Source organism: Numida meleagris, chromosome 3, assembly GCF_002078875.1.
Source record: "Numida meleagris isolate 19003 breed g44 Domestic line chromosome 3, NumMel1.0, whole genome shotgun sequence".
Classification (NCBI taxonomy): Eukaryota; Metazoa; Chordata; class Aves; order Galliformes; family Numididae; genus Numida; species Numida meleagris.
This window is the reverse complement of record NC_034411.1, coordinates 75,888,607-75,905,899: the sequence shown is the minus strand read 5'-3', so window position 1 is coordinate 75,905,899 and position 17,293 is coordinate 75,888,607. Positions and strand designations below refer to the sequence as shown.

At 43.0% G+C, this 17,293-nt stretch overlaps 1 protein-coding gene across 1 annotated transcript in view; it reads right to left on the bottom strand.

Annotated features, from left to right (window-relative positions):
• RNGTT (RNA guanylyltransferase and 5'-phosphatase) overlaps positions 1 to 3,402 on the bottom strand; it is a 188,536-nt gene extending 185,134 nt beyond the window's left edge. Inside the window, exon 1 of the mRNA XM_021390753.1 lies at positions 3,189 to 3,402. Coding sequence (XP_021246428.1) covers positions 3,189 to 3,252 — 64 coding nt within the window. The 5' untranslated portion in view covers positions 3,253 to 3,402. The remainder of the gene's footprint in view (positions 1 to 3,188) is intronic.

Sequence of the window (17,293 nt, the reverse complement as noted above, 5' to 3'; positions counted from 1 at the left end):
ACACTACTTAAACATCCATGCATAAGGGTTTGAAAATTAAATAACCAATTCTTCACACAGAACAAGATGAACTGACTGTAGCAAGGCAAGACCTTCCATGGATATCAAAGCACCCAGAATCATGAGCGTAACTAAACTAAACTGCAATAATTATAATCCTTTGACTGAATTTTCAGATTAACTTCAAAACAGCCCTGAGACCTTGACACCAGTTCTCACCTACTTCTACAAGTGATTTCTAATTTGTCAAATCATTTTGTAAACTGGATATTAAAAAACGTTTCCCAAATAAGAGATGCTCGTGTAAAAGATGATATTTTTTAGGATGAATATATACATCAAGCAGATAACTGAGAGAAATGAAAGTAAACATCATAAGAGCTCCTACATATATATTTGAATTTAGACACATACTTAATCTTTTCCTAAATCTTTTATCTAGAGCACACCAATGCAAGAGCTACCCATAATTTAGTCCAATTTTTGGTGACACGAGGCTATTAATTCTATATGTGACGTTAGCCACTAATTGTCTATAACCATGGTATGTTTAGATTGAATATTGATTAGGAAGGCCAAACACAGTGGAAAGGGACCTGGGTTAGCAAAGAGAATGCCAGCAAGATGAAACAGTCAGTAACATCTGCAATTAAAAAGAATAAGAAAGAGTAATCTTATGTATCAAGAGCAGCTACACTGGGTCAGAGCATCCGTAACTCAGTAACTCACCACTAAATCAGGTCAGTAACAGATGCCTGGGAAAGAACATAAAGTGACAACCACAATCCCTCAGCACAGTACTCCCTCAAGCTGCAACAAGTTGTAGCTCAGCAATTTTCCAAACCAGGGGTGCTGTCCCCAAACGCAATACAGATGTTTTTCATAATGTTTGGCAACTCTGCGTGCAGTGTGCAAGTCTAGAAGAGGATTAACTAACATGAACCGACAGCAGGCTGAAGGACATTGCTGTAACACTTCTCATGTCTTTTCCTCGGTATCTTGCTAAGATTCTCTATGGCAAAAACGAACAGATATGATTTCAGGGGGTTATAAAGGGTAGGTAGCTGCAGAGACAGAAATGCCAAGGGAGTAAGGCTGAAGCAACATGGCAACTTCAGTTCAAAAAGTTCAGAGAAAGCTCTTTTTGTCAAGTGCGTGACTGAGTTGCTACCGAAATGCAATACAACGTGAAAACGTTTCATAAAGCCAGTGGCACCACACTACTACTTAAACAATGGCCCTGATGGTCCTGTTAGTCTGAATGAACTCAATCTCATAAACAGAAGAGCACCAAATCTCACTACTTCTTGTACGTGAGGTTACCTAGAACTTAGAGATGCCACAAGCATAAGAGGGACAGAATCAAACACATGATGACTATTAGCCCACAGAAGCCAGACAAACCTTGCTGAGTTACAGTATTACTATCACACTATTAGAAGAGAATGAAGCTATGCACAAATGCTTACAAATTTATTTAAAAAGCTGATCAAAACAGGAAAATAAAGCATCTGAGAGACAGCAGCAACATCAACAAAGTCCAAAAATTACATCCCACTAAAAGAGAGCATTTGAATGTAGAATAACAAAAAAAAAAAAAAACAACAAGGTAAGACTGATGGTTTACTATGATTCCTGGTAACGGGACAAATGCACAAAATCACTTAGAATTAAGTGAATTAAAGTAGGAACGCATTGTGGCAAGGCAGCCAAAGAAATGAAGCAAGTACTTTCCTTCTTTTTTGCACTAACTTCTTGTTTCTGACCGCACAGAGCAGAACAGCCACTTTGTTGATCCTGAACAAGCAGGGACCATGCATTCAGTGCTCAGCAGATGACATGCTGACAAACTACATTTGTGCTTACTACGTCTGTTTGGTTTTTTTTCTTTTTTTTTTTTTTTTTAGCAGCCCTGGCTTAAAAACAAAAACAAAAAACAAAAAAAAAAAACAAAAAAACAAAACAAAAAAAAAACCAAGAAACAAAACCAACAACTTCTAGAGATCAAGAACTTGCTGAGAAGAAAAACAAAGAATAAAGATTCCGGGTCTATTCTTGTCATGGCCAGAGGCTGACAACTTATACTAACAAATTTCTAACAGATACAAAGCAAAACATTTGCCAGTGATCAGAAAAGAAAAGAGATAAGGGAGATAAGCAATAAGATAATGCTGCTTAATTAAGCTAAGCTCAGAGAAGTACAAAGAACTTTGAGGGAAAACAGCAACCCACAGGATGAGCAGCTGAAATGACATGCTGATAAATGGCAAGAAACACATATTGCTGGGAAAACTGAGGCTCCTGAGGTGTCTGCGCAAGCTCTAAGTAAGGTTGTAAGCAACCATCCATGTCTGCAGCCCTACAACCAACGGCAGGCACAGAAGTGTAAAGAGATAACGCGGAAATATGGGACAGAGAAGGCAGGACCTAACTACTGCCCAGCTCACAGAACAGCAAAAGCCACGACGTGAACAAGTACCTTTGAATTATCACAGATAGGGAGATGGATGAGTGAAAACTGGAAGGGATTGTGGAAAAAAAAAGGGGGGGAGGGGTTCTAATTGCTTACCTGATAAAGGTAGCAAGTGTAAGAAAACGGGGCAGAGCAGCTGGTTTGCTCTACCTCATGTAGGGGGGCATTCACCTCAAGGCACTGTGGCTGTGAACTCCCAACCCAAGAGTGTTTAGGTGACACCCACCCCACGCCTCAGCCACCAGCAGAGCAGCGAGCGGGTGCGCGCAGATGGGGCGGCACTGCCGGCAGCGCCTCAGGCGCACGTGGAGCCGCGGCCGTGCGCGGCCCCCAGCTCGGGAGCGCTCCCCGGGAGGAGACGGGAGGCACACGGAGCCCGCCGGGCCCGGGACGGGCTTTCGGCGCCCCGAGCCGTGACGCAAGGCACAGGTTTAAGCCCCGAACTTCGCCGCGGAGCGGAAGCGCAGCGCTGAGGGCTCCGGGAGCCCCCGGAGGGAGCGGGCGACACCACCCCGGTGCTCCCTCCTCCGCCAGCGCCGGGTCTCCGCCCGGGGCTCCGCACGGCCCACGCGGTGCCGCGGCCCCGGGACAAAGCGCCCGGCGGGGCCGGAGGACGGGGTCCGGGCGGGCGCGGGAGGGCCGTGGGGGAGGGGACCGGGCACGGCGGGGGCCGCCGCCGCCACGCAGCCGCGCCAGGGCCGGGCCGGGCGCTCACCTGCCACGGGCTGTCCCCTCCTGGGGCAGTGGAGCCAGCGCGGCGGGATCTTGTTGTAGGACATGGCCGGGCCCGGGGCGAGGGCAGAGGGGGTGGGAGGGAGGAAGGGGCGAGCGGGAGCGGCCCCTCGGCGCTCAGAGGCGCCCGCGGCCCCGGGCCCGCGGCGCCTTCATTCAGACCCAGCTCCGCCTCGGCCGCCGGCCCGCAGTGCTCTGCGGCCGCTTCCGCTTCCGGGTGCGCGCTGCCGGCGCCGCCATGCTGGGTCCGCCGGGCGCTTGGTTGGGCTGGGCCGTGCTGGGGGCGAGCCCGGCCGGGCTGAATGGGGCCTGAGCCGGTGGGTGGCGGCCAGTCCGCGGCAGCGGGGAGACTGAGGGGGCGTTAAGGGCTCTACCGACTCAAACAGTTCTGTGGTCCCGTGGTTCTACGGACACCTCGTTTCTCTTATTTTCCCCAGCTGCTCAGATCGCCGCCATAGAACGCCGCCACAGGCAACGCCCCGGGCGCAGATCGGGCAGCAGCCGGCCGCCAGGGGGCGCCAGAGGCGGCCGAACAGAAAGTGAAACCGCTGCGCAGGGAGCGGGGTCCAGGCTGCCGCCTGCAAGCGAGGAGAGGCGTGCCGCGGGCGGTGTGCTGTAGGCCCACAGGTTGCTCCGAAAGTAATGCCTCCCGTTTATTTCCGTCTAGTCTACAACAGCTACGAAGAGCGTAATAATACTGTTTGATAGACCAAGTTCGCAGCTAGAAAACGCTATTTTTCAACGTAGTCACCACGGTTAGCTATGCAGTTTTGTCGGTAATGAACAAGAGTCTGCATGCCACGCTCATCAAAATCTGCACCAGTGGAGGTGACCCACTGTCACTGTTGTCACTGCTGAAATGCAGCACCCACCACCTCACTGCACTCACACCCACTGTTTGGTCTCCATAATCATTCAGCAAGCATCACCCAGCTTTTAAGAGTGAGTATGCTACAAACAGGACATCAAGAGGTGGCACGTAGGAAGGGAATATGGAATATGGAATCTTATCATTGTTCAGTGTATTCCACTGGGAATTTTACATAGGAAAAATTGGAGCACGCAGAGGACCAGTATTGTCTAGCAAAGAGTATTCACACTTTTGAGAAGGTGCCACTGCATTTCCCCCCAGAAACAACCCACCTGTCAAGCGTCCGTTCTTACTTTGCTCTGGGTCTGCATCTGTTGCTTTCAGGTGCGGAACAGTTGGCAACTTACAGCTCATGGGTGGGCTTATCTGCATGTTCTGCATGTGTAGCTCACACTGGGCTTTGCCATGTTAGACACTCCAAAACAATTCATGCAGGCATAGGATGACAGTTCGCGTGTTACTTCAAGCGTTCTTTGTGAACAGGCACTTTTCTGCTTGGCTTTATAGTTAAGATTACTTCTGTTGTACCAGCAGAGGGCACCCAGTTCCCACATTCTTAATGTGGCTCGTAGAAGTCTCCACTGGCTGTTCGAACAACAAAAACACAGGTGGATGTAGTGGTATAGAATTCCCTCAGCTCTTCTCTGTATGCCGATTCTCTTTTATCTGCATGCATTCAAACTCCTGTATTCTCACCCTGGTTTCTGCTCGCCAATTATAATCCTTCTCCTGTCAGAGGAAACACGACAGTCAAGAAGTGATGTTCCCAGGATAAGGTCTATCCCTCGTACAGAGGCTTTGTTGGTTTCTCTGATTTCAGTTCATCTACATTGTTTCTGGTAGTGGAGAGCTGCATTTGTGTTCTATGTTGGCTTGAAAAAAGAAAAAAGAAAAAAGGGGGAAAATGTGAACAAAAGGAAGGAAAGCATGAGAAAAACACAATCCGTATCATTTTCCTAATTACAAACTGAACATTTATTCAAACTATTGCTGGTGAATAACCTTACACTTTTTATTAACTTTTCTTAATTACATATATTAATAATGATTTTTATTACTATTGCAACTAACTAGCTTATTTAGGTACACCAGCCCTGATACATGTTCTAGGCAAAGGAGGAAATTCTGCTTTTCTGAAAGAGTGGTCAGGCGCTGGAATGGGCTGCCCAGGGAGGTGGTTGAGTCACCGTCCCTGGAGGTGTTCAAGGAATGTTTAGATGTAGCGTTGAGAGACATAGTTTAGTGGGGTTATTGGTGGTAGGTGGATGGTTGGACTGGATAATCTTGTAGGTCTTTTCCAACCTAGCTAATTCTATGATTCTGTATTTCTATTACTGTTCAGCAGGCACGAAGCTTTAGTGAGGAGGGGTGAGTGCTGTTTAAATCTGAATAAGTACTAAAACTTCTTTGTTACTGTAGTTGTACCTTTTTTGAATAGTCCTTAGGCTCTAACAGCATCAGAAACAATATTATTATTATTATTATTATCCAGTACCTTGCAAACATATGTAATATTATGGTCACTTATGCTAATTAGAGAACCTAAACACATAGACATTTTAACATGCTGAGCATGCACCAGCTCTTCCATGAATCAAAATAAAATGCTAGGAGCTCAGCAGTTTTTAAACCATGTCCACCTGTTTGGTGTCAAGAAATAATTAGGAATCTGACTTCTAAGACAAATTAATTATTCTTCCATGTTTGAAAATGAAAATAAGACTTTAGAAGCAATTATTTTAATCCTTGTGCATATAAAATAACAAACTATGTTCCAAGTTCTCCAATATTTTGGAGAAAATGTCATTTACAGTGCTCTTCCAGCAGAGAGCTTTGAGAATTCAGCAACAAAATTACCAGCCTGTAATCTTCAAGACATTAGGGGGCACCATGTCCTCACAGACTTAACATGATGTAAGCTTAAGTACAGTTATTTTTCCTATCCAAAGTAAACAGGAAAGAGCATGAAACCAGCCGAATCAGCTCCTGGAGTTGTTCCATAATGCAAGATTATAATACAGTTCCTAACAGAAATTCCAACAAAAGACAAGCCAGACATCTAGTAGAGCACAGACTACACCCTCCTTTTTGTAAGAGTAATGAAACCCACAGACTAATGGATGCAATATAAGTGACTTGCTTTCAAGTCTTCTCGTGAATCTTAAATTTCCCTTCAGGGTTTCATTCTGGGAAAATGTGTTTTTAGCACAAGCCTCTGAGGTATTGCAGCGTTTGTGCAATGAGTAGAGTAAATCTCTGCATAGGCAGGGAGCACGCAGTGGGCTTCAGATGGAGCTACTTTAAATCCAGGTCCCTGAACAGGATATCGTGCTAGAAAGGAATCAGAAAGCTGTGTGTCTGCAAACCTTCCTCACACGTACAGAGGCAGGAAAGTATCTGGCTGTCCAGAGAGCTGCTGTTATTGAAGGACAATGGGTGTGACTTCACATACTGACTTGCAGGTCCAAAAAACAAGATGCCTTCCTGTTGTTCCTCTGCAACCGAATTCCTCTGCAACTGAACTGATAGAGTGCTTGATGTAACGGAGGGAAGCAGCTGGACTACAGGATCATGAGCAAAACACCCATCATTCCCAGTGGACTGACACCAATGTCCCTGGTATTCTCGCAGTTTGACCTTGGCACCAGTGGCCTTGCATCAGATGTGAGGAACAATTTCCAGTGAAAACCTACACCTTGAAAGGTATCCAGATGTAACACTCAAGAACATATGATCTGTTGCATAAAATGAAATCACACAATAACAGTGTGCTTTCAGTACGGGTAGCCATGGAATTTTAGTCGACCAACTAGAATTTCACGATGGAAGATGACTAGCGGTAGGGAAAAGTGTGACATAATACAGAGAAACAAATTCTAATTAAAGTAAGTGGAAAGCGTGACTCATGATCTTTGGAGCTGATCCGGTGAGTGACGAGATTCCACTAAGTAAAACAGCATTCTGTTGCTACACTTTCTAGTATTTGTGTTGTTCGAAGATGGACAGTTCAGCAAAATCGCGCCCTGAGTGGAGGCTGTGATTGAAACTGTGTAACTGAGGCCTTGGACGATGTGGGAGGCAGAGCAGAGAGTTTATAGCTCCTGGGGGTTATCACTTCTCTCCAGCCTGAAACAGCCAGAGGGACTCGGTGTTTAAGCCTGTAAACCTGAGTATGTGATGACTGAGTTCTGGTTGCTATACTGGTAGAAATATTTTTATTGTGTGATCAGTCATACAAAGATCGTTACCCATAGGCACTCTCTGACTTTCTGCTTCGTAAGTTTGAGCCTATGGATATATATTATGAGAATATAAAGCCTGTGAAGATAGCACGTGTATGAGCTATATAATACAGTGGCTGAGAAAATACATACAGACTTAATTTTATTTATTTGTCCGTAGGATTCAAAGTATACAATGTACTGTACACATATAAATGAAAACCATAGTCACTGTCTTGAGGTGTTTCAGTCCGGAAAATACCCCAAGGAACTGGCTAAAGGAAAAGGAAAAGAACACAGAGTGAGGCAAAGTGATCAGCCTGGCAGCCATACAGGCTTTTTTTTTTTTTTTTTTTTTTAATTGCATACAAATTACATATACGTATGGAATTATATATACAAAATAAGATGCCCAGACATTGTCCTTGTGAAGTTTGTTTTGCTTTCTGTCTGTATTCATTGTGGAACAAGCTTTACAAGAACACATCCTACTCTTTCCTGCCAGAGCTTCCCTCAAAACCATAAACAGAGCAAGAGGAATATCTTAGCACATGTATCTGCAGTATTGCTGATCTCAGAAACCTTAGGAGTTAGTCAGCAAATGTCATTTTAGACAATGAAATTATATAGGCTGTAAATTTGCCTCTTCTGAGCATTCCTTAGAGAAAGAAACATAAATTTGTGTTCATTAGGCACACGTTTGGAGTTCCCTAGAAATACTCTTTCTCACATTCTCACCATTTTAGGCTACATCACAGGGTAACAGCCTGGGACAGATATTATGGAATGGGCTTTTCCTCAGACAGTGTGGTACCTACGGTCCATTGCTGGTCATAAAGCCACATGAAGTCTGTGTCATTTCTTTCCACTGCTGATTTTGCCTTTTGTGGTTCTGTGAAGAGGAACACAAATAAACCTACAGTCTCCATAATCTAACCTTCACTTGGTATGGGTATGAAGCTGTCTTTGTCCAGATGGACTTCAAGAGAGTTACTCAAAGAGTTTATGGTCCTTGAGAAAGGGAAGGAGGTATGAGGATGACTGCACTTGCTTGAAATGAGTTTCCTGACCTCTGAGGTTCACACCGTGTTCCAGTAGTTGGAAGTTTTGGTGTTTGGCTAAACAGTCTTTACGCACCGAAAGGGTGTAGGCTCTTCCTGCAAAATCTTAACTCTTCTGTGAAAAGTCATTTCACGAATTCCCTTATCTACTTCTGCTGTTCAGAAACTGCTTTTCAAAAATCCCTTTGGGGAGAAAAATCTCCACATATCCTTCCACACACAGAGCTAAAATGAGTTCAATATTTTATTTTTTGCTATAATTGGATGTGGATTTTTTTTCAGAGACCCACTGTGGAGCACATTCTAAGCTTTCTGAAGTTAAGTGGAACACTTTTACAAGTTTCAGTGGATTGTGAATCAAGCCCTGCCTATCCATATTCTCTAACATGGAGAATTAGAAAAATGTGTCAGGAAACATTTGTACACTACAGTGGAGAGTCACGAGTAGAACTAAAGCACATAATTAATGGATTATTGAACCATGACACTGAGATAGAGGGTTTCAAGACAGTATAAACAGTATGGACATAATCCTGGTTGTACATAAGGGTATGCTGATTTAAATTGGGAAGCCTGTTTCAATTGTTTGTATCCGAGATGCGAGTTTCGCCCACCACAAAGAGAATGGTCAGAATGAAAAGACAAGGCATTTTGTCCCAAAGCACAACCCCCTTAATTATTCTCCATTCTTCTCTACACTGCAGTTTGTACCAGTGTCAAAAAGGGCAGCTGTTGCTAGGTAATCTTTACCAGCTTGGCAGCTGAAGTTCCAGCCAGGCAGAAAGGAGTTTTTATGTATCTAACTGCATGCCATTCAAACCTAAGGCATTAGTTCTAAGTGCTCCTAGTTAGAGGCCTCTTTTCAGGAGCAACCCAGCTCCAGGCTGAGCAGCGCAGCTCTGCAGGCCATGGGTCAGCAGGACACGAGTTGCTGCAAGCCCTCCCTGGGCACTTTGCTGATCTCTGCAGCGAACATGGGGCTCACACACCCCTCTGCCCCTCTCGTGCTGAGCATGGTCTGTGCTCACATGGTGAACAAAGCAGGGAGCTGATGGGGCTCAAAGCGAGCAGACCTCCCACACTCACTGCTGGGTGCCACTGGGTCAAGCTCCTTGTTTCAATACATCTGGGGGCTGGATACAGAACGTGGTCTCCCTTTGTCTCAGCTTTGTGATCTATCAAGCGTCCTAAGGAATTTGGAGTCCTTTTAATGCATGAAGCTGAACTAATACATGTACAAAACTGACATTATTACTCTAATGTATAAAAGATCTTGGAACAAACATTTTACTCATACTTTAATAGAATAACCACACAGGAATTGCTGTGTCTTTTAAGATTTCCAATATGGAAGAAACTAAGACAAAGTTAAATGCAAGATAACCATGATCAGTGAGTTACAGTCACATCTGCTGTTGTTCCTCACCCAGCTACGTTCTTTTGCATCCACTGACACCGTAACAGTTCTTTTTGTTTTTGTTATCTGTGGATGGTAAAACCACAAGTACAAACATTTGGACTTGCTTTCTCTTTTTTAAGGGCTTTGGGCTACAAAGGATGGTTCACTTGCACTCATCATCTTTTTAGCATTGAACAGTGTTCTCTTCTACACGAACCGCAGCATCCAAACACATGATAAATGCATGTGTATCTGGTTCTGAGGGTATTAATCACTTCAGTCCTACAGTATTTCCTGATGCTGAGGAAATAGTGCTAGCCCCACTGGCCCAAGCTGGCAGACTGAGGAGCAGCCAGGCATTCCCACAACTCACTGACCTACTTCTCCTTTATTGTTTCTCCTAGTGAAGCAACCTGGAGCTGCTCTGCAGATCCCCATGGGATCTCTGGTGTTTTTCTGCCCCAGGGGCACACCACATGAGCACTGACTCACCACAACACTGCTCTCCTGCACTGAGAGCTCACCAGTACCAGATGTTGAATGGATCTCCAAAAGACTGCAGGCCTCTGCCATCATAATATATGCACAAAGTCTGATTTACTTTGTTAGAGGTACTTTAAAACAGGAGTGCTACCCAGGGCTCAGCCATGGCATTTCACAGGAGAATCAGACAGAAATGGAAAGGGAACAGAAGGGAAAATCCTCATAAATGAAAAGATGTAACAGAGAAACCTTTTGGTAAGACTTAGCTATGTTTGCATCAGCCAGCTGCTGTTTTTCAGAAGTATACATACTGTTAAAGATAGGCTATCTAGCAGGCAGTGGTGACAAGTCGTGCCACTGAGGGTACACTCTGTAACAAGAACCTGATCATTGTTGGACCCAGGAAACTTTTGTTCCCCAAGTGTTAAGTAAATCGCTATCAGAAGGATATTTGTAACTAACTGGCTCGCACATTTGTAGTGAAACATGCAGTGTTGTCCCAGTGGTTGTTTTGTCTGTTAACAAGGCCTAATTCTGAGACAAAGCATTCATCTCTATCTCAAAATATAGCTCATAAATAGTCAAGGACAGAGACTTGATTTCATAACCATAAATGATGATGAATGAACACTGCAACCCGAAGTTTCTACAGCTCTGTGTAAATTCCAGTAGTCATCAACATGTTACACAACTTTTCTGGTTTATATTAACACATACGGGAAATATGTTCCATGGCTCCTATTTTACATAATGTCCAAATTGCTTACCTCACTTACTTAAGCTTTGGTTAGAGTGTAAGGGACAGACACTGGTGTTTGGTTGGACTGAAGTTTTTGTAATTGTTGGTGATAGGTATTTTAATAAAAAAAGATTGTACATACTGAGAACTGCCTAGTGGACCATTATTAAAACTTGAATTTTTGCTCCTTAAGCTCAACTTTTTAAAGCTATCCAACTCATTAGAGCTCAACATCTTGTTTGTTTTAAAACAGACATTCTAACACTTATGGAGGATTAGTCCTTTGGTTATGAATTGCATTTGATGGTGGACCGTGGATCACTGCACTAAGGGAAGAACAGCCTTGTTCTAGAGGAGTTTATTTGCCTTACTAAGGCACATATGAGTGAAACTTGGTGAACAGATGGCAGGTTCTGACTTGGCATATCCTGTACTTATAATATTCAAGCCCATTCTTTTTTTACCACTGCCCATTTGTGAGGTTTGCTGCAATTAATAGATGTAACACAACTTAGTAAGTCTCACAGCTTCCACATAAATGTATACAGCCCTTATTAAAATCAGTGAGAGCCCTATGTGTGTACATGCCAAAAAGGAAGACAGGGGGACCAGCATTCCATCGAGCAGTGGTCTTACTTTAGTATTTACTTAATCTTTCTACGGTTAAAAGGAAAAACAACACAGTTTGCTTTCAGGACTTGAATGCATTTCATAAATGTTGCATCACCTCACCATGTCTCACGGCCTTTGGTATTCTATAATCCAATTCTCAAGAGCAAATGTAAGAAGCAGCTGATTGATTTTCCTGTCTCTTAAGAGATACATCCCAACATACAATTATGGCAGTATTATTTTGCAGTTAGTTCAGTTTTATTTGCATTTGTTCGCATATTATTAAAATAAAATCCTAGAATCCTCAGAGTTGGAAGGGACCTTTAAAGGCCATCTCGTCCAACTCCCCTGCAATGAACAGGGACACCACAGCTAGATCAGGTTGCTCAGAGCCTGATCCAGCCTCGCTTTAAAGTCTCCAGGGACAGGGCATCCACCACATCCCTGGGCAAGCTCTTTCAATAGATCAGAACCAAGTAGTAAGACCTAGATCTCTTCTACTACAGATGTTTAATTTTCCTGTAGTGACCTCTGCTTAGTACAATAAGTAGAAATCTGTACCTGTGTCATTTTTGATTCGTCTGCTCCCAAGGGTTCATTTAAAAACAAGACAATTTATGCAGTCATTCTAGATACAAGGAGCACTGGAGAAAACACAGCAAGGAAGTAATAGCAAAAGATGGTAAGAAGGAACTTAGTGACACATTGCCAAGAACAAAGGAACAAGTGATGTCAAAAGGGAGCAGATCACATAGGCAGCAGAAGCTAGCCTGTGCCAAGATGAGCAGATGAATATTTTAAACTTAAGGCAGAAAATGAATGAAAGACAAGGGTAGCTGAAAGAGAAGGAGAACAGTAAGAAAGAAGTTTGCTGCCATGTTGTATGATAGCAAGACTGAAGTAGTAAGCCACACAGCTGAAGCCAGACAATGAGTGCTATGAAATATTAATGCCAAGAACTAATAGGGTACAATACAAGGATTTTTCAGGGGAAATGATGTACAACTGGTGTGCCATGGAAAATGGTAAAGAAGGTGGAAACCGTAATAAATTTCAAAATACTTTCTCAAAAGAAAGCTGATGACATTGGACAGGAGAGATGAAAGGCTTGTAGTTGCAAATCCCTTTCTCTGAAGAGGGAAATAAAACCAAACTAGATCTCTATCATCAACTATAAATTGCATAGGGGAAGAGTCTTGGAAAATGGAAAATCCCAATATTGTTCAGCAATGAAGAACTCTGCTCTCTTTCCAGCCGAGGAAACGTCACTGGAAAGTCCCAGCCTGAAAAAAAAGAAATCCAGCAAGTAAACAAATTGCCTAGGCAGTGAAAACAGAAAGAGGAACAAAGTCAAATGATACTCTGACTTTAAAGGAGCTTACTTTCAGGTTAGCATTTCCTTGATGGCAGCAGTTCAAGTTCAGACAGGAAAAATCTCATTACAGTGAATATGGCCAGAAGCTTCACTGATGAGATGAGGCTACAGAATGAAAACTCATTTATTAAATATGTAAGGCTTCAACTTTGGATCTTTTTTATTTTCTGCTACAGAGTACAGTCCAACAACCCCCGTGACAAACCAGACATTATTATTAGATCGCTGCAAAGTTATAAATGATTGTCTGACAACTTTGTGGATTTTTTTTTCCCAGGTTTATATGTATTTCCAGACAAGGAAGCTTTCCTTAACAATGTATTTCCTAACAACTCACTGGGCACGGCTGTTTGCATTATAAGCAAGTTTAAAGATGGGAACTTTTCCAGTATTGTCCATCAAGAAAATAAGGAAAAGGCACGGCTGGTCACACAGAAGAAATACATTGTTGGACAAAATTCTGGGATTGTCTCAACAATGCCTTTCTGCTTTCCCAATTAATTAATTAACATTGATGCATTCTGAGCCAATGTGCAGGACAGCAGAACCCTACTAGCAAAAAAGAGACAGCAGTTATGAAAGCGTTGCACAGACTGTCATATACCCAACCTTATCAGTATTAAAATAAAAATGTAGGATTTTGTTTTCTTTACACTCATGTTCCCTTACTTCTCACCAGGATTTAACATGGCTGCAGAGAGCCAGCTCACATGCGTTATCCTTGGTAGCCAAAACTATGATTATTTATGAAGTTGCCAACCTAGTGACATCCTCACGGAGTGGGGAAGACGATTGCTTATCAGCCTTTGGGTCAGGGGGTTATGTTTGGTTTTTGTTGTTAGCTTTTGTTTTTGCATTGCTTCTAGCGTATGTAAACAGTAGGAGAGAAACAACCGCAGGAAAGTGTGAGATGTTGATTCTTTATCATTCTCCCCATTACCAGATAAGGGCATAATTCTACCATCATCATGGAAGGGGGTAGGAGGACCTTAACTGCCAAGGCGGAAGCCCAGGGCCAGTCCCACTTCTGCTACTTGGGCTTTGAATAACGTAATGATCTCAACAGCTTTCCCCAGCCACCAAGCTGGAGCAGCAATGTGAAACCCAATGAGTTTCAGTTCCAGTAGCTGATGCAATAACAGTCTTAGCTTTCTAAAGGAGAAATGTAAAGAAACTCCCTCTCATATGTTCTCTTAGATACATAGCAGAAAGGACAATCCATGATATGTTTCCTGGAATAGGTTAGGGTGGGGACAGAAAAAGGGACAATCTTCACAGAAATCATTCTAATTGAATTCTTCACAGACTCACAGAACATCCCAAGTTGGAAGGGACCCACAAGGAGCATCAAGTTAATCCCCTGGCTCTGCACAGATTATGACCTTTATAGGAATGTCCCTCTCTCAAAGCAATTTCCTAGCAATAAAAGTAAGCTGTGGCAGGAACACGATGTACACGCCAGTGTTGAGCAGGATGACGTAGTGTGCATTCTGATGGTAATACCTGCCTTACATTGGATAATGCCCTTTGCAAAAGCCTCTATTTTGAAGAGTGCTTTCGCAGTTTCAGATAGCACAGTTTGCTACAATAGCTGATCTACTACTCTTCTGTAAAGATGCTAATAATTTTGAAGCTTTAAAATTAAGTTGTTTGTCTTCTGGTAGCACAGCCATGCTATCCAAAACCATTTCAAAATAGATGCATCTTTAATACCGAGACATATTTACTTCAATTCAACTAATACACTGCTCCCAACCACTTCACATTCCACATACTTTGTAACTCAGTTAGGAATGGGAGTAAGTACAACCATTAATCTAGAAATTCCAGCCGGAAGACCTTGGGGCTGGAAAAACTACTGTATACTTTAGTAACTGGTTAGCAGCAAGATACACAAAATGTTGATATATATTTACTTACTGAACAGATGGTACAATTAAGTAACATTGGAAAGAAGCCTCAAAGGTGAAATGCCAGTGATGTTCATTCCTGCTTCTGATGAGTGGGGGGAGGGTTCTGATGCAGTAAGACTTTATCTGGTAAAACTTCTCCGAATAGCATGGATTTAGGATCAGTTAAGAGTCACAAATGATGAAGGAACAAAAAGATCTGAATAAAAGAGAACCAATCACACTTTTCTTAGGAAAAAAAAATAAAAGATTTCCTTAATCAACTCTGAGTTGACCTGAATGAAAAGAAAATAACAAACTAACCTAATTTCTAGGCAGTTATCAGAAAAGGGAAGTACATTCTAGAACAGCCAATTCTGTACCTGGCTTTGCTTAGCATTTGGCACGTCATTTTGTTGTTTTTCTTCTCTGACCTTGTCCGTCTTGTCAGAACAGCAGTTCATTTGGCAGCTGATAAGGAACGCAAAGCCAACTGTAAAGCTGACTTGATTAAGCAAGAAAATATATGCAAATGTGTTAAATCTTGGTAAATCCAAACACGGTTCTATCTGCTCAGTGACAGGTTAAGAAAAAAGGCTCAAATAACCTGAAAGCTAAGCTCAACATCCAAAAGCTGGAAAGCACCAGGGATAACACAGAAGAGGCACAAGAAAGCCTGGCCTAGGATCAAAAAGGCAGCGTAGCAATCTCCAGCTGCAGCAGCATCAGGTTCACTGATGGCTTCCAAGCTGCACGTAGCTCACAAGCAGTCCAAATACGATTTCAAGGGAAGGGCTGGCATCAGAGCAGCACTGATAATGGATGCTGCCAAGTGACACAGTTCTGCAGCAAAGGAAGCCAGGATTGAGAGGAGGGCTGCAAACCACAGCAGCTCAGCATTAACATTTCAGTACTGATTCGCATGGCACAGAACAAATGCCTTGGTGTTGACTGTGGTGGCACAGAACAGGCTGGTTTCATTCAGCCATGCCTGCCACAGGGACAGTGAATGTGTGGTGCATGGGAAAGGCAGGAGCCTGGGAACGAAAACCACTTTGCCTAGCTCAGCTGAGTTTGATCTTCGTACAAGTTGAAGCCTTCACACTGACATGAAAGAAGCAAAATACGCAGGCTAATTACCACTGCCTTCATGCCTGTGATTCACTACTCAGCTCTTTTTCATCCCATGAATGACATCACTGTCAGAAATTACTGCCTGGGGACCCAGACAGAAACCAGCTCTGCAATCACAGTAATGGGTCTCCACACAGGTAAAAGAGCAGAGTTTAAATTAGCTTCAAATTATTTTACTTAATAAGAAAATGAATAATTAAGAAGTGAAAACTTAAACAACAACTAATCAGTAACAATTTCAAACATAAAAGTAACTATTTTATTTTACAGACCTGACAACTTTAGCAGAGAATTAGCATTGAACATAAGTGACTGTAAATGAAAAGCTACTGAAAACCAATAGTGTACTAAAATGCGTGTACTTTAAAAGCTTAACCTTTGATTGAGTAGAATGTAGCTGTACATGTGACTATAATAACAAATCAGGTACATCTCAACAATACTCATAAAACAAGATAAAATTTTGGTCTTAAATCCTGATATATATAAAAAAAAAAACCCATACTTAACAAAATGACTGCACCTCCATGATAAACAATACAATATCAAGCTTTCCCAAGAATAACACCCCAAAATCATCCAGATTACAGCTGTTCCTGTGGTGTTATGAGACCTCTGGTATCTGCTAGGCCACACATTCTCTGTTCTCCCTCCACTAACCTCCATTCTTTAACTGGTAAGTCTCTTTCTAGAGCCACAACTATTCCCTAGCAGACACCACTGAGTGAGCAGAGCCTGGCCCACTTCCAGCCTCCTCCTGCTGTGTGGGCAGGAAGGCCACATACAAAACACATTCCCTGTGCCAAGGGGGAAGCCACGCTGAGAGGCACAAAGTTGGTCATGGACTGCAAACCAGGGCAGTGTAGAAAGCTCATTGTTTTGTTACGATTTAGTACTGTGTGTATTTAGAAGCACTGTGTATTGTCAGTGTTTAGGATGAGTTTGTGGTGGAGTGAGAGCTGTACCCACTACAAACCTCACCACTACAAATCCAGGTATAGGACTCACGTGGTATTTCTGGATACCTTTCCCCCAAGACTTTTAGGGGACACTGCTCACGCCAGTGGCACCATTATACATACTACAGATCACAGTGATCATTTCTATGGTGAATCTTGCTGCAAGGACATTTGTAACCTAAACAGACTGCTGAAATCTACCTGCATCAGAACCACGGCCAGCAGAGAACTTCTCCCAGGCCTCAGTGAAAATACTGGTGGCACTGCAAAGTAACTTCTATACACAGCAATGCATGAACAAAAACTTTGTGTTACACAAATTCTCCTAAAGGACCTATGTCAATC